The sequence below is a fragment of the Melanerpes formicivorus genome, unplaced genomic scaffold (genome assembly GCF_026170545.1).
Source record: "Melanerpes formicivorus ecotype bairdi unplaced genomic scaffold, bMelFor1.0.p_v2 SCAF_2, whole genome shotgun sequence".
Classification (NCBI taxonomy): domain Eukaryota; kingdom Metazoa; phylum Chordata; class Aves; order Piciformes; family Picidae; genus Melanerpes; species Melanerpes formicivorus.
Genome location: NW_027142354.1, coordinates 14,257,989 through 14,276,201, shown reverse-complemented (window position 1 = coordinate 14,276,201; position 18,213 = coordinate 14,257,989). Strand labels below are relative to the sequence as shown.

At 40.2% G+C, this 18,213-nt stretch overlaps 1 protein-coding gene across 6 annotated transcripts in view; it reads left to right on the top strand.

The window, feature by feature from the left end:
• ARID1B (AT-rich interaction domain 1B) overlaps positions 1 to 18,213 on the top strand; it is a 336,705-nt gene that overhangs the window by 31,848 nt on the left and 286,644 nt on the right. For all 6 annotated transcript variants that reach the window (XM_068151411.1, XM_068151394.1, XM_068151385.1 and 3 more), the window contains one exon: positions 1,632 to 1,826. In XM_068151411.1, the coding sequence (XP_068007512.1) occupies positions 1,632 to 1,826 (195 nt within the window). The remainder of the gene's footprint in view (positions 1 to 1,631; positions 1,827 to 18,213) is intronic.

The window sequence follows — 18,213 nt, the reverse complement described above, 5'->3', positions numbered from 1 at the left end:
TCGATTTTGAAAAGTATGACGTATAAATAGTAAACTACCCAGGGACATCCAGTGATGAAAAATAGAAACTTCTGATCTCACCACAAAAAAGCCAAATAATACTGGGAAATTTGCTGAGTGATGTTTATCCAAAAGCAGAAGTGAATGTGCAAGTCTCTGTGGTGGCAAAAAAGGGCAATCCTCTTCTGAAGTGAATGGGGCTGTCCTTGGAGGAGGTTACCATTTCTACCTCCTCCAGTGTAGTGTGTCGACATCTGGAATACTGTATAAATATCTATCTATATGTATAATAGTTTGTTAAGCAGTGGCTACTTTGTAGAACACATGCTTTGTGTGTATAGGGGGAAGAAAAGACAGCTGTAGTGTAAAACAAACGATAGTAATGAGAAGCAAAGGGCATGGGAAAGGAAAAATGTAATTTATTGTCATAATAGCTATTAAATCAGAATAGAATCACAGAATGTTTTGGGTTGGAAGGTACATAGCCAAAAGGGACTTGCAGAAGCAGTTTTACACATGAGGCTGCAAAATGAGACTGATCAACTGTACACTGTAGGAAAACACATACAAAATGTGCTATGGGAAGGAATCTGGCTCCTGCCCAGAGGTGGGCTGGCTGGTTGAGTTAGTAGGTCTTTTTCCTTGGGAGAAGGGGTGGGGGATATATGTCTTTTTGATGAAGATGGGATTGTCATAGGCTTTTTGAAAGCTTCCCCCTCTCATCCCCTCCCTTTCTTCCATGAATATAGCTGGCACTCGGGAATTAAAAAAATGGATGTCATCTTAACAATACAGTGCTGCGCTTGACAAAGTATGATATCTTTTCTGGTTCAGTTAGTCCTCAGTAATAAAACATGAGAGTAATACCACACAATGGTTGACACCTGTCCTGAAACTGTTACAGTGCCTGGTAAGTGCTGCCAAAAAGTCTAAAAATAAAACTTCCCTCTCTCGCCTACCCTCCCCCTCCATCAGTGATTGCAGTTTGGATTTTCTGAGGTCTGTTAAGGAGGCAAATAAACTTTTATGTAAAATGTGGGTTATGACATGCTGTTTAATCTGGAAACTTACCAATACACGTGCTAGCAGTATGAAAGCACTGAAAGTTCTGTATGCATTGCATATTTTGGAAAATTTCTTTCAAATTTATCTTGTTTTTCAAGGTAAGAAAACAGACATTTTCTCAAGGTTAGAAGGCTTGTCTGTTAATTCTGTCTCTCTGGATAGAAGAAGTTGTAAACATAAATGAACTCAGTGATGCTAGTTAGTTTACAGCAGTATACTTTTTCTTAAGCTGAAAATGATGGGCGGTTTTTCTGCTTTTTCTGTAGATAAGAGACAACCTTAAGTGTGAGTGCAAAATAACCCTTTTTTTTTTCTTTTCTTTTCTTTTTTTTTTTTTTAATGCAATGGAAATTCCAAACTTACAAATTAAAACCTCAGCTGATTAATATGAGAATCAGTATGGTACTTTGCCTGTTTGTATATCAAGTCAATATGTGATGTATAAAGCACTGAGAAAATGCTTTATGATAAAGTCAGTGGTGTAGATTGCCCACGGTAAGCATAACTTTTCTCAGCTTTTTCTTTCCACATCTTGAAGTATTTCTTTGCTTGTGTTTTAACAATAGGGCAGTCCAATGGATCCCATGGTCATGAAGAGACCTCAGCTGTACGGCATGGGCAGTAACCCTCATTCTCAGACGCAGCAGAGCAGCCCCTACCCTGGGCAGTCCTATGGCCCTCCCGGCCCCCAGCGCTATCCCGTGGGAATGCAGGGCCGAGCCCCAACAGCCATGGGAGGAATGCAGTATCCACAGCAACAGGTTGGTGGAGGATTTTTTTGTGTTGCTTTGGTTTCCCTCCTCTTCTCTCCCCTTCTGACACTGGTAATGTGGCAAGAAAAAAATAGTTCAGAAATGAGTATTTCTTGTGCAGAAGGAAGGTAAAGGTTTTAAAAGTAAATATGTTGACATTGTGAATGTTTTCTGAAAGCCCATACAGACAGAAAAGAGTTTAGCTTGTTGTTAGTAACTTAGTGGAAAAGAAAGGCATGTCAAATGCCATCAGTCTTTTTTTTTTTTTGTGGGGTTTTTGTTTGTTTCCAAATACTCCCTCTCTCTGGCTGAGATATATGTTTAAATGCAAGATGAAAACCTAGAGCTGACATAAGTGCAGTGCGAATAAATGTTGTCCATAATGTTGTTGTTTATATACATAATGTTTATTGTTGGGTGGTTTTGTTTGCTTTTGTTTTGTTTTGTTTGTTTCTCTGTCTTCCTTGTGGTAGGAGTCTGTGGCTTTTTTCCCTAGTACCAACTTCATGAAGTCAGGATATTTTATTTTTTGTATCAGAGGACATAGAAATCTCTTTATCTACTTGGACTTCGCTGTTAATAGTAAACATCTTCAGCCTTTTTAAACCTTTTATCCTTTTAAAGGTCAATTACAATGCTCATACCACATACTCAGAGGGAAGAATACACCAAGATTGTCAAGAAGTTGCGTTTTACTAATTTCTTTTAAAATTAGGAATGTGAGTGTAGGCAACAGGAGCTCTATACTTTGTTGTGGGCACAACAGAGTAGTAACTTGCTCGTTAGCGTGAAAGTGTATTTGTTTTGTGCAACTGTCTAGTTGCAGATCAGCTTTTTAGCTTTTTTTTTTTGTTTTTTTAAATAAAGGCAATTTATTGTTAAGTATAGAGAAGAAAAGAAAATTTTATTTTCCCTGGCAGATAGGTGCCTGGCTAATTCTTGTTATCACCCATCCACCTGGACAGGATGTTAATCAGGCAGTTAATTAAACAAATACAGCTTCAAACAGAGTAGTTGGATGAATAGTACCATTATTAATAAGCCTTCATTTTTATTCTCTTCTGTTAAATAGATACTTGCTTGTTAAGATGAAATTGTTTAGTTTAGAGATGTCAAACTATTTGGTTGCTAGGTTCAGACTGCAAAGCATTTTGTCAGCTGTAAAAGGAAGAGAAATTGGGGGGAAAAAAAAAAGAGGCTTTAGTTTTCTCTGTGTGTCTGTAGCCAAAATGATGTTGGTAAAACATATTTTGAATTTTAAAATGAGTTGTTCTACGTTATGTGGAGATGAGTGTTGAATTTTTACTTCATTTGCTAATTGTTTGATAATTGTAAATTACCCATCAGCAGGCAGTGACCTGGCACAGCGATTGGCTGCTGGCCCTATCCATCTTCTCACAGCATTAATGTAATTGGCTGAGCAGCAGCACAGTTCTAAGCTCTAATGCTCTTTGGGGAAAAAGTGAGAGGATAATTATGACATTGAATTTTTATTGAACGGACATCACCACCTAGGCATGATTTTGTTTTGGACAGCCTCCAAAGCTTCATGTGTTTGGTTTGTGAACCTCTAATGATCTGAATCCAGTTCTTTTCATATTGCTCATATATTACCACCTTTCTACAAAGGATTAAAATGCACGAATGCAGGTTTGTAAATTGAATTGCCAACTTACCAGCTGAGTGGTAAGTTGTCTTTGGCACAGGATGCCACAGTTTGATTCCTGGCTGGATTTTTACTCCTGTGACATGAATATTAAATAAGGAGAGCCTAGCTATGCCTGTTAAAAATGGCTGCATAGCATGTACCTACTTCTAGTTAAATATAAAATAAATAATATTTCCAGAAGTTTCAGAAGATGAATCTCAGCACTTTCTGGCAATAGGAGTCCTTCACAGTGTCACATTGATTTTGGCAAAAGTGCTGCAAGGGACTTGATGGGTTAAGAGATACTGTCCCTTAAATGCATGGAGTGCTTAAAGTATCGTTCGGAGTATTGGGTTTGTGGATTATGAGAGTGGAAGTGCCTGTAGGAAGGGTGGAAACATCAATGGGAGAGGTTGTTCTTATTTTAAGTTATAGCCTGCTGTTCCCCAAAGATAGCCAAGGGTGTCAGTTCTGTTTCCTTGGATGAAACAAGCAGGCTTTTTGTTATAGTATGAAGATTTTTGAATTTTGAAGACCCTGAGATGTTAAATCTGGCTCTTTGTCAGTGAGTGCTGTGGCTTGAGGTTAGAACTATGGGACTTGACAGATTTCAACTTGCAGGCTCTGCTTTAGGATGAAGAAATAAAGATGAAAAATAACACCCTAAAGATCCAGCTAAAATTAATAGAAATGAAGGTAATTGCCTAGATGCGGGTAGGCTGGTCTATGTCATACTGCAGCAGAGAGGTAGAAGAGCTCACTTGCAGGAAAGGAAGCCTGTGGCATAAGCAGTGAAAGATCAAAGAGGATGAAAAAGATAAAATGTTATCAAGTGCAGTCATTTTGCATATCTGCAGCATGGGTGTCAAGTATAACCTGCTAACCTAGGTAATGCTGCATTCTCCTACAACTGCTGTTTGATCTAGGCATGCTTGATACCAAACAGGAAGGTGCAAATAACCCCCCAGATTCTGTGTGGAAATTGCAGGATGTTGAAGAGTATGGAAACTATGGAATATGATTTGAGACATGGCTGCAAAGGATGCTGTGAAGAGAGGTATCAGATCTCCTAAGCATCTGAGCTTGAATCTCCTATCTCATGAGTTACAAAGGATGAGCCCCAAAACAAAACACTAAGCCTTATATAAGGGGCAGAATTAGAAATTCAGTCTTTTTGCATTATTCACTACAATAACCAAGTAAAAAGGAGTTGAGATATATATGTGACCTTGTAGGAAAGAGACCTAAATCCATGATGAAGCCCAAGGTTTTCTCTTTCTTCTCCAGCACTTGACAACAGAGATCCAGATTTATCAAGCGAAGATAGGTGATAACTTGTTGTGACAAAACGCTAAGCAATTGGAAGAATGCCGCATTTTGTCAAATGCTAAGGGCATCTCCAGCGTGAGCCCTATATATATATATGCATTTGTGTGTTTAAACTGATTTGGGCAAAATTGTCTTAATGGGTTAGGAGATTAAAAATCAAATTATTCTGCACCTATATAAGGAGGGGAAGTAAAAGAAAGGAAGGCATTACTAATGATCATGTACTTAATTTACAGAATTTCGGTTTGTTTTGTGGGTAGGCATAAATATGCATGGTGAATGAATTTCTTACAAAGAGAAACCAAGGAAACTTTAAGGGTTTTGTCTGTTTTACTGTCCTTTGGTGGGAGAGAAAGGAGGCAAGGGAAAGCTGGGAGCAAGATGACCTGTGCCTATGTTGTCAGTTGTCAACACAATTGAAATGTAACTTTCAGCAAGGGCTATGTTTGCATCCCAAGGTTTTAAAATGCTGAGCTTGCGTGTAAATCTTAATACTGCCATCTCATAATCTCTTGTACTCTTTCTCCTGGTTTGCATGAGCTGAATGTAATTTTAGGATTATTATCACTCCTTACCCAGGAATGCAGTATCTGTATTAAACCAGCTTTCATCTTTCTTATTTCCTAATAAATGTTTCTTGGAATTACAAAGAAGTGATGTCAAAATGGAAAGTCCAAATATGCAGGGTTACTTAGCACCTGCAAACTTCAGGCTTCATTTGCCGTACATTTCACTGCAGTGTGAGTAACAAGATCTGATTATAAAGACAATAACTGTATTTTCATTTAAATTATTTTTTCTTCCCCCCTGCTGCTTTTGGACCACAGTCCAGCAAGTGATAATGCCCTAATCAGTTTCTGGCTGGTTTGATAGCCCTGTCAAAGTGTTTCTGTGCTTTAGCCCCATGTGCTGTGGCAAAGCTTTATGCTACTTTGTAAAAACGGTCTTGTTAGAACTAGACATACCTCTGAGTATCTATTAATTTTTTTCTGCTATTGCCTGAAATTGCCTTTCCATGTTAGTTGCTTGCTATGCTTCATCTTTTGCTGAATTTCACTGAGCTTAAAAATCATCTTGAAATATCCACGTGTAGGTGTTGGAAGTTTTCAGCAAAGGCTTGGATTTATGCATACATTAAAAGAACTGAATGGTGTGATGTGCCCGTTTAATCAGATGATCAGTGCCTAATTGATTTGCTTTTTTTTTACGATGCATTAAAATTCCTTGTGTACTTGACGGAGTGCAGCAACAATTTATTGTGTAAATAGGGTCATGTAGCTATTATGCACAGTAAATTCTTTATGGAAGATGTTTTGTGGATACGTGCAATGGCCATTCCTGAAAGCTGTTCAAAACGCTATATTTCATTATGTGTTTTTGTTGCAGCGCTGATTGTGCAGGTGTCTCGAGCCTGTTGGCAGTATGGCAGTTATGAGGCTTGAGCCTCAGTCTGTACAAATATAAGATGAAAGGGTACTAATTACTTTTCCTTTTAACATTTAAAAACTATTCTTGATTTGGAGAAATAAAAAATAAACATTGTCAGTGTCCTTAGAGTTTTAAAAGTGGAACTGTAAATATTCAGGGAGACATTTTTTTTCTTCCCCCCCCCCCCCCCTCTTTTTTTAATGTGTAGATTATTTTGAACATTAAGGAAGATAATGTTAGGTTGTTTTATGGTTTGTGGGGGTATTGTTTTGGTTTTGTTTGGTGGTTTTGTTTGTTTTGGGATTGTTGGGGTTTTTGCTGTTGTGGGCATGTGGTTGGGTTTTGTGGTTGTTGGGTTTTTTTTTTAAGTCTTATGTGGCAGATTTCAGCATGTGGTGGTTTGGGTTGGGGTTTTTTTTTTGTTTGGATTTTTTTTAAAGGGGTATAGAAGTTGTAAAACCTCTGAGAATGTGCAGCAAGGATTTATTGTAATGGAAACTGCAAGTCAACCAGAACTATAGCAGCACCAATGCGATTACCTCATTTAGGAGAGGGTTTACGGTGCTCTTGTTGGGTTATGTCCCAGATTGAAAATGTTGAATTTACATCAAGGAAACCAATTGGCTCTCAGCTTGGCAGGTGGAGTTTTAAAGCTAGCAAACATGAATGTGTTTACTACTGAGTGGCTGGTTGTGTGTTACTTACTGAAATAATTTTAATTCCAGAAGATGTGTATCAAGAATGTGAGAGTTGCTGTCATGTTTTGCTCTTAACCATTAACTTCAATGTGGTGCATGCATACAATGAATACTAGTCAAGAGAAAAGTTTGTCATCTTCTGTGTGTATAATTGCCCTTACTAGCTAGAGAACACTGAATAGATTGCAATTTTTTGTGCCTCTAAGCAGCTTTTTAGCACAGCTAATGTTAGTATTGGTTAAGGGAGTAGACACAGCAAATAAGCAGCATTTTAATTTCTTAGCCTATTTATTTTTCAAGAACAGAGAACAAATCAATATGATTGAATCACAAAAACAGCCATCAGAGGACAAAACATTTGAGACGTATTGCTTTTTCTTAAAGATTGATAGACGCATTTCATCCACACACATAAAAAGGGAGTGTGATGCTTTGATCAGCCTGTGCTCTGCATTTTTGTTTGATTTGCCTTGGTTTTTTTGTAGGAGATTTGTTTTCCTTTGTGTGTGTATGTCTGTATTATTTTGTTTGCTTATTTTGTTTGCTTCCCCCCACCCCCCCCCCACACCTCCAGGCATTTATTTAGAGCTCTCGCTAGTAGATTATGGACTTTCTAAGTAATTCCTGGAAAGAAGAAAGGTTGAAGCTCTTAGATATTAAACTTTTCCCATCTTTTTCTGAATTAAAAATTTCCGCAGTAAAACTTATTTGAATTACATGTCTGTCATTCTGTGGAACTGCTACAAACTTCCAGATATATTTAAAAATAAATCAATAAAATAAGTGGAAGGAGTATTTAATGCAGAGTAAGGCTTGAATCCTTCCTTTCATGAATCAGAAAAGGCATGAGGTGTCACAGCAATTTGTCTTCTTGTAAGGTGATCTTTAGCATGGATTATTTGGTGATCAAGTGCTGATAATTGCAAAGAAAATTTCTTCCCTTTGTCATGTAAAGAAACAGGATTTTTAAATTCCAGTTTGAGGAAAATGCTAAATACTACACTTGTGCAAACTGTAGGGAAATGTTTACCATGGTTATTTTGGGTATAATAAGTCTTATTGACTAAATTGAAAAAAAAGCTGCTACTTTAGTTCATGGCAGAATAAGGCTTTATATTGCATTGTCTCCTTTACAATTATCCCTTCTATTGAGTGTAATTCATTCTATAGAGGGAGGTGAGCAAGATTACAGATAATCATGGGATCAGATTTGACATAAGTTTGGGGTCTTTATGGTAGCATAGCTCTTCATCTCAATGCTGGTCATCTGAAATTGTTTACTGAAGAAAAATCTCTGGTGGAATTGCTTTATTATGGTAAATAGAAACATTTCAGTATGTTCTCTGAAACTGCATGTAGAAAAATGTAGGTTAAAAAGCAAAAAGAACTGATCCTTCCGCTAGTGAGTGAGAGCTTCGGAATGAGATGGAGTCAACATTTTTATCTGTTCAGTTACTATGTACTGATGTTCAGTAAATGCAAATTTTTATATCCATCTTGGAGTAAATGGCAGTCTGTATTTGTACAGAAAGTGTCTAAGAATCATCAACATACTATGCCAAATAAAATGTGTTTTTGTTACTGCTAAATGATTGTACTTCAGTTGGAATAGTTAATAGCTGTAATCACATGTGTTATTCTGCTTGGAGGTGGGGATGTGAGAGAGGAAAGCGCACAACCCTAGGCACTGGTGCTCTGTAAAAGGTTTCTGTTAAGGAGCAGCAGTTATTTTGTTGTTAAGAATTTGGTTTGCTAGCAGTATTAGCTGTCAGTCTACAGTGGAGTTAGGCAGGAAATATATATCGGTGACGGGGAAGCGGAGAACAGAGGGCCATTTGCTGCATCACTAGGAAGATACAAAATCATTTACTTATGAACAGCTCATTTTACATGGCAGCAGGAGACATGAGTTTATTTACATTTGAAGTAAAATAAGCATCTTGCTTTAAGAAAAGGCTGCTGCATTACTCTGCAACAGCTGCTATATAATGACTGTGTCAGGAGGGTTTTAATGTGTAGGTAAAGAATAATTAACTGTTATTCCTAATACTATAGTCATAGAGGTTTTCTGTTGATAATATTCAGCAAAGAATAATTGACACTCCAAACTACTGGAATGACATCCAGGCTCATCATGAACACACACACGTTAAGATTTTATTTTTTTTTAAACCATGCTTTCTATAATGTCCCCAGGGGGCAACTCCTCTTTTTTCTTTTATGTTTTAAGTCGTGGTATAAGGCTCTCAAAAGATACTATCAATTGTCTGTAAATTTGAAATTTCTCAGAGGAAGCAAGAGAGGCAATAGAGTTTGCTTTTTTAGAAATAGGGAGTGCATTTCCCACAACTCAAAACAGAGCTGGAGATAAGGTGAAACCTGCCTGAAAACAGTGATAAATGTGCTTGTGACTTCAGTGGAGCTAAGACTTGGGGACCATATTGTTGGGGTTGGGTGACTTGTCTCTATTTGACAGCAGCATAAGCAGAATCAGCTCTCTGAGTTAATTAAAATTCTAATTAAAATAATTAGAATTTCAGAATGAGACAAGTCAGTACCCTTAACTTTGGTGAACCTGGGACAGAGTTAGGTAGCATTCTTCTTGGAACAACAGACTTTAAGGAAATATCTGATGTTTCAGTAGCTCAGTATTAGACTCATATTGCTACCAGCAGTTGTTTGTTTTAACTGAGACTTGTGTTACACTTAGATTCAGCAAAACTGGAGTAAAAATTACTCTTATAATAGGTTAGTAAGTACTGCAAAAACTCAAAAGCATTTTACACACTTTTTTTATGTAGTCAGTCTTAAATTACATGGGTCTTATATCATAGTATCATTCAGGGTTGGAAGGGACCATAAAGATCATCTAGTTCCAACCCCCCTGCCATGGGCAGGGACACCCCACACTAGATCAGCCTGGCCAGAGCCTCATCCAGCCTGGTCTTAAACACCTCCAGGGACGGGGCCTCGACCACCTCCCTGGACAACCCATTCCAGGGTTTCACCACTCTCATGGTGAAGAACCTCCTCCTCACATTCAGCCTGAATCTCCCCACCTCCAGCTTCATTCCATTCCCCCTAGTCCTATCACTACCTGAGATCCTGAGAAGTCCCTCCCCAGCCTTCCTGTAGGCCCCCTTCAGATACTGGAAGGCCACAATTAGGTCACCTCGGAGCCTTCTCTTCTGCAGACTGAACAGCCCCAACTCCCTCAGTCTGTCCTCATAGGAGAGGTGTTCCAGCCCTCTGATCATCCTTGTGACCCTTCTCTGGACACGCTCCAGCACCTCCACATCCCTCTTGTAATAAGGGCTCCAGAACTGGACTATAGTATAATCAAAGCTTGTGCAGCAACCTGCTTCAGTTTTGTGTGTTTTATCACATAAAACATTGAGGTTTTTGTGGTGTTAGATGAGTTATTAAATCTTAAATATGTTTAAGGCCCTTAACACTCCATTTAATATTTTCTAAAACTTACAGGTCATCTAGTTCAAATTTCCCTGCCATGGGCAGCAATGCCTTCTACTAGGTCAGGTTGCTCAAAGCCCCATTCAGCCTGGTCCTGAACACATTCAGGAACGTGGTGTCCACAATCTTTCTGGGCAACCTTGTTCCAGTGTCTCATCACCCTCATAGTGAAGAAATATATCATAGTGTTCCTTACACTGACTAGGTGCATGTAAAGATCCTAATGTAAATACTTTAACCTTTTTGTGTTTTGTTGTTTTTCAAGACTGATTTAATAAAGACTTAAGAACTTAGGGAGTAACTTAAAGCTTCATCTCATTTAATTTTTGTAGGCTTTTATTCTTCTACTACCTGATGTGACCCAATTTTTGAATGCTTGTCTGGTACTTACTCTTATTCGTTGCTTTGCCTGAGATAGAACAAATGTGCTAAATGCACTGCATCCCTGCTGATAAGTATTTGATCCCTGAATCTTAAAGCTTTTTTGGGGTGTGGGAAAAAGGTATGAGGGGAAAATCAGTGACTTTTTTTTTCCTTGTAACCTCCATCCTTTTTCTCTTTTTTTTCTGAACATTGTTTCTCAGTAATATTCTTTGCATTTGTGTGTTAAGGACAAGACACATAACAGAAAATAAGCAGTTCACTGACTGTACAACAGTAGAAAGCATATTTGAATCTTAAATACACCTTTTGGAGAATGAGTGAATCTGGCTGTGGTATATATGTCAAAGGGACAAATTATACTTGCTATTAGTTTATTTCACATAACAGTGATGAAGCAATTTCTATGTATTTCTTGAAGAACTTTAATATAACTTGTCTTTCAGACAAGAGTCCAATCAAAACCAAGGCTCGTGTTGCTTACCTTGGGTCTGTGTACATATGTGTGTTTTACAGGCCATGTTGGCAAATACGTGTTTTACAGGTTAGCAAAACTGCCTTGTTCTTTTCACAGGATTGCCCCTCTGAGCTGTTCTGTGCTGTGCAAATGGTGCACAGATGAGTCTGTGGCAGGAACAGGTTGAGCGTGTGCATGGAGGAAGCAGGCAGGGCAGGGACTTCTGCTTTGAGCTCCTCCTGTCCCTCTTCAGCAGCTCCACTGCTCGCCTCTGCTGTCCCTCCTAACTTTCCCAGCTGGCAGCATTGCAAATTGGCACGTGTTTGGACTCTTCCACTGTACTGAAGAGTATTTAAAAGGACAGATGCAGATTAACTGGTTTTTGTTTTTCGTTTTATTGCTAGTTGGCAAAACTGAAGAAAACCAGAGGCCAAGATATCCCCCTGCAGATTTGGGAAGTGTGTACTTAATAGATTTATGGTCCTTTTACGTTTGGAAAGTTGTTCTAGGGAGGAAACTACTGTTTCTAAAATGAACTTTAAGTTCTGTGGAAAATGATACTTTAGACCTTGCATTCACCAAGGAAAAAATCATACCTGATGTTGGAGGGATTTTAGTCCTCTGAGGCGATGCCGTAAGAAATTCTATGTATCTGTCTCTCGCTGAAGATTGTTTTATGACCTGAGTAAATTTGCAGTCTTGCGGCAAGTGGTGAAGGGTAGATTCAATAAATGCCAAGACTGTGTGGGTACTTGGCTTTTCTTTTTTGATTTTATACATTACAAGAAAAATAATGTTTTCTAATATTGCTTCAGGGCTATAACACAGGGGTTATAAGAGGAGCATAACCAAGAAATGTAATTGAGGAATATCCAGGAAAAGATCAGATGCACTTCGAGTGTGTTTGGTGTATGCTTTTCTTTCTTCTTTCATGTGTTCTGCCATCTCAATTTTGTGTTTTACACGTAGAACTGACTTAAAGTATGTTGCTGTTCTTGCTGTGCATTAAGATCCTGCATAGCAGAACGAAAACATGACTAAACATCAGAATCCTCTGCATGTCTGTGTAAGTTGCTGTTTTTTTACTGAAGTTCCTTTAGATTCTCTTGCAGGAACTTGTGAGACTTTTGCTTTCTAAAAAGCTGAGTTTTAAAATGCAAACAAAAAGAAGTTTATAGCCTGGAGGATAAAATGCGTTAACACTATGAAACCTGGTTGTAAGACTGTTGTTTTTAAGAATGTGGGAAGATGCAAGCTGCCTGTAGTGTTTTGCTCAGTGGAGAAAAACATGGTTTAAGTTGAAAAGTACTTTTTATATGTGGGCCTGATCTCATGTATTCCACTTCCAGGTGTAGGTAGGAAAGACTGAATCCTAAATCCTTTCAAGTAATAAATATTAGTGTCCTCGAAAATCTTTGTAGTTATTTGCTGAAATAAAGGACTGCACACCTTAGCACGTGTTAATCCTCTAGTAATGAAATGCTGCCAGCAATAGGTTTTATTGCCTTGTGGTTTTGTTGGGCACTTTTTATTTCAGAGATGCAAAAATTTTTGAGATTGTTTTGGCAGTTTCAGTACCATCTCCGAAAAAAGAAGTGCACTATGTCTTAAATATCGGGTTTGCTAAAAGTACGGAAAGGATCTTGGCCCCAGTAAAGGAGCCGTGTTGGCAGTACTGGCACTGATTGCACAAGGATCATCATTCACTTCGTGCACATCAACAAAATGCGGGAGAGGACCTTTCTTGACACAGGGGTTGCTGAACATCAATGATGTCTTCCTTTTTTAATGCTCTTGTGGATGCTTCTGCACAAAGTGGTATCTGTCAGAGCTTGAAATATTCTTGCACAGTTCTCTTTGGACAGGTAGCACAGGACAAGTTCTAGCACATAGCTGCTTGACATGGAGTGCCTCCTGCAAGGAAGGAATGCCTTGCTTGCATACGCCTGAACTGATGTGCTAAGAACTTTGCCAGTTATTTTGCTGATTACATACTGGGCTGTAAATAATTACTCAACTTCCATTTTGAATCATGGCTCTTTTCTTTTTCTTTTTTTTTCTTCCCCCTATTTAAGGAAGACAATAGCAGAGGGAAGTATTTAGGATTCTATAATAGTTTGTGATTAGCCTGGAGATATTTTTACAGAGAATCTTAACATAAATCTGCACATTTTTATTGCTACACTGTCTTTGTTTTTCTGGGATTAAATATTTGCTCTCTTTGTGTTGCTTTGAGTAGCACTGCTCATATAGTGGTGTGGTGTATATCTAATTACAATTGAAAACAAATAGTGTGAATGACTCATTTAAAGAATGCAATAAAAATGCTAGGACAATATTTTTCTTAAAGAGATGCCTTTATTATTTTCAGACTCTTGGAAAGAGATCGTAGCTGATATTTAAACAGTGATTGAGAAAGACATAGTTTTGTTTTCACACACTTGCTGGAGTTCTTTGTCTACACTGTTAACATCTTGTTTTGGAAATTCATAGAATCAATAATGTTGGAAGAGACCTCAAAGATCATGGAGTCCAACCTGTCACCACAGACCTCATGACTACTAAACCGTGACACCAAGTGCCACGTCCAGTCCCCTCTTGAACACCTTGAGGGATGGTGACTCCACCACCTCCCTGGGCAGCCCATTCCACCAGCAAACAACTCTCTCTGTGAAGAACTTTCTCCTTATCTCGAGCTTAAACTTCCCCTGGCACAGCTTGAGACTGTGTCCTCTTGTTCTGGTGCTGGTTGCCTGGGAGAAGAGACCAACCTCCTCGTGGCTACAGCCACCCTTCAGGTAGTTGTAGACATTGATAAGGTCTCCTCTGAGCCTCCTCTTCTCCAGGCTAAACAATCCCAGTTCCCTCAGCCTTTCCTCATAGGGCTTGTGCTCGAGGCCTCTCACCAGCCTTGTGCCCTTGTCTGGACACGTTCAAGAGTCTCAGTGTACTTCTTAAACTGAGGGGCCCAGAACTGGACACAGTACTCAAGGTGTGGCCTAACCAGTGCTGAGTACAGGGGCACAATGACCTCCCTCCTCCTGCTGGCCACACTATTCTTGATGCAGGCCAGGATGCCCTTGGCCTTCTTGGCCGGCTGGGCACACTGCTGTCTCATGTTCAGCCAAGTGTCAATCAGCACCCCCAGGTCCCTTTTTGCCTGGCCGCTCTCCAGGCACTCTGACCCCAGCCTGTAGCTCTGCATGTGGTTGTTGTGGCCAAAGTGCAGCACCCAGCACTTGGACTTGTTGATTGCCATCATGTTGGACTCTGCCCATCTGTCCAGTCAAGTCGAGGTCCCTCTGCAGAGCCCTCCTACCCTTTAACTGACCAACATCTGCTCCCAACTTGGTGTCATCTGCAAAGTTACTCATAACTGACTCAACGCCCTCATCCAGATCATCAGTGAAGATACTAAACAGGATGGGGCCCAGCACTGATCCCTGGGGGACACCACTAGTGCCGGGCTGCCGGCTGCATGTGGCACCATTCACCACCACTCTCTGGGCTTGGCCCTCAAGCCAGTTCCTGACCCAGTGCAGAGTGCTCCTGTCCAAGCCATGAGCTGACAGCTTGGCCTGGAGTTTGCTTTGGGGGGCGGTGTCAAAGGCCTTGCTGAAGTCCAAGTGGACTACATCCACAGCCTTCCCCACATCCACCAGACGGGTCACCTGATCATAGAAGGAGATCAGGTTGGAGAGGCAGGATCTGACCTTCCTAAATCCATGTTGGCTGGACCTGATCTGTTGGCCATCCTTCAGGTGCTGGCACTGAGGTTAGGCTGACAGGTCTGTAGTTTCCAGGTGCCTCCATCCAGCCCTTCCTGGCCAGTTTCCAGCTGTCTGGGACCTCTCTGGTGAGCCAGGACTGGTGGAAAATGATGAGAGAGGCTTTGCCAGCTCATCTGTCAGCTCTCTCAGCACCCTAGGATGGATCCCGTCCAGTCCCATAGACTTGTGAGTATCCAAGTGGCTCAGCAAGTCCCAGACTGATTCCTCATGGATTTCAGGGGTACTATACTGCTCCCTGACCCCATCAACCAGTTCAGGAGGCCAGTTATTCTGATGTCCTCCTACCTTACTGTTGAAAATGGAGGCAAAGAAGGTATTTAGAACCTCAGCCTTTTCCTCATCTTTAGTTACAATGTTTCCTTCCAGGTCCAATAAAGAGTGGAGGTTCTTGCCCCTCTTTTTAGCATTAGTATATTTATAAAAATGCTTTTTATTGTCTTTCACATAAGTGGCCAGCTTAAGTTCTCACTGGGCTTTTGCCTCTCTAATTTTTCCCCTACATGTTCTAACATCCTTAAATATATCATGAGTTGCCTCCCCCCATGTCCAAAGGCGATACATCCTCTTTTTTCCCCTTAATTCCATCAAGAGCTGCTTGCCCATCCAGGCTGGTCGCTTTCCCTGGTGGCTCATCCTTCAGCACGTGGGAACTGCCAGTTCCTGTGCTTTCAGGAGCTCCTGTTTGAAGTAGGTCCAACCGTCCTGGACCCCTTTGTTCTTAAGGGCTGCTGCCCCAGGGTGCTTTCCAAATAAGTTGCATAAACAAGTTGAAGTTTGCCCTCTGGAAGTCCAAAGTGAAGGTTCTGTTATTGCTCCTCCCTATTTCCCTGTGTATCGAAAACTCCACAATCTCATGGTAACTGCACCCTTGACAGCCTCCTACCATCACATCTCCCACCAGTCTTTCTCTATTTGAGAATAGCAGGTCAAGCAGAGCCTGACCTGGTAGGCTCACTTAACAGTTGCATCAGGAAGCTGTCCTCCATATACTCTAGGAACCTTCTGGACTGCCTCCTCTCTGCTGAATTAAGTTCCCAGCAGATGTCTGGCAGGTTAAAGTCACCCACAAGGACAATATCTGACAATCTTGAGGCAGCCTCCAGTTGCTTGTAGAATATTTCATCTGCCTCCTCATCCTGATTAGGTGGTCTATAACAGACTCCAACCAGGATGTCAGTTTTGTTAGTCCTCCCTCTGATTTTAACCCACAGGCACTCAATCCTTTCATCTGCAACCTCAAGTTCTGAGGTATCAAGAGATTATCAATATTTTTTTTGAGATATTTAGACAGCAGAATGTGATACATTGAAAATCTCAATTGTGGTGAAAAAGGTGGAATGAATTGGGCATTAGGGTCTCTTGAAAGGATGTGAATTCACTCTCGCCTCATAATTTTTGCTGCAGTTAAAACCAGTGTTAGTGCTTATTGGAGCAAGCAACATACAACAGAATATTTGTGAGTAGTTGCCTTGAGGGATTTTTCTTGTCTTTTTTCCTTAAGATTCCTTGTCTTGGGGCAACTTTCTCTGTTTAGCTGCAGATGAAATGAGCCTTGCAAATATATTTGTCAGCTGAGGCGGAGGTGTATGTGTTTGCCTTTATTGCTACACTAATATTGTTAGTTACACTGTATTTGCTCACAGGAAAATAAGTGAATAGTGGAAGCCTGAAACTGTGTTCTGGATAGAGGTGTTATGGATGCTCCATCAGTCTTCTGTTTGCTCTCCATTCTGAGTGAGGAAACTGAATTGCTACAAGGGGCCTCCCATTTGAAACCCTGTGTATTCAGGAAGGCCAGCACTTGCCATTAGCTCTTCCCTTGGTTTGCATAATTTTTAATGAAATTTACCTAAGGTTGTGCTATTCATGTCAATTTTACCATTATGGCTGCAGTTTCCAGTTGGAGGCATAGGAACCTTCCCATGGGGAACACTGCCTTCATAGGCAGTGGGAGAGGCTACCAGCCTTTCGCGTCGCAACTTGTCCCTGCATGGAGTTATTTAATGGAAAACTGCAGTGGTTATGAGCAAATATGTCTCAAAAGTCTCCTGTCTGCTTGAGACAGTTGAGGTAAAAATAGTGAGTAGGACAGTAGGATCCCTATTATAAAAAATATGTCTTGATGCCGCAGCTGTTTGGATATTTTAATAACTATTGAGAGGAGAGTTAAATACGTGAAAATATGTGAAAACAAGCATGCACATACAAATCCTAAAAAATATTGATAATCTTTCTTCTGAAAAAAAGCTGGTGAGTGTATGTGACTGACCACTTGTCATACCTTCGTACACCCTACCAGTACAACTATCCACGCATTACAGGAGGGAGAAAAAAACCCAAGCCACCATGTTTAATTGCCTATTCTCTGAAGCTGGCAGCCAGGGTAATAAACAAGAGGAGCTGAAATTTCTCATTTGTGATTATAAATTTCGTGTACTTGGTATTACTTGAAATCTAGTGGGAAGGTTCACAGGATTGGAATATGAGAATAAATGGTTATAACCTATTTAGAGAGAACTGAATTGGTAGAAGGGGAGGGAAAGTGGTACTCTATATCAGGAGCGGTGTTACGTATTTCTGAATCACCGAGTACTCAACAGCAAATGGTCTTAAGTGCTTCCAAGTTACTGTTCTGGCAGAGAAGGTAGGAGATGAAGGTGCTGACTTGTGGCTGCTAGGTACTGAAATAAAGTAGAAATAAGATGACCAGTCCTTTGAGAATGTTACTTGCACTGGGAGGTCAGAGGAGGCACAGACTGAACACCCCTTGCTGCCAGCATTGAAACCCTTAAGAACCTGTGTTAAAAACTGAGTGTGTAAATGCAGGTGACAATTTGACTGGAAAAACATCTCATCTGACACTGAGGAATTCAAAAGCAGATGGAAAAGAACTGGTCATAGAAGTAAATTAGTATTTTTTTCACAGAATCACAGAGTACTAGGAATTGGAAGGGACCTATGGGGATTGTCTAGTCCAACCTCCCTGGTAAAGCAGATTTGCCTAGATCAGGTTGTGCAGGAACATATCTAGGTAGGTTTTGAAATTTCTCTGGGCATCCTGCTTCCATGCTCAAAGTAAAAAAAAAAAAATTCCTTATTTTTAGGTGGAACTTCCTGTGTTCTAGTTTATGCCCGTGGCCCTGTGTCCTATCATGGGGCACAACTGAAAAAGATTAGCCCCAGGCTGTTGACA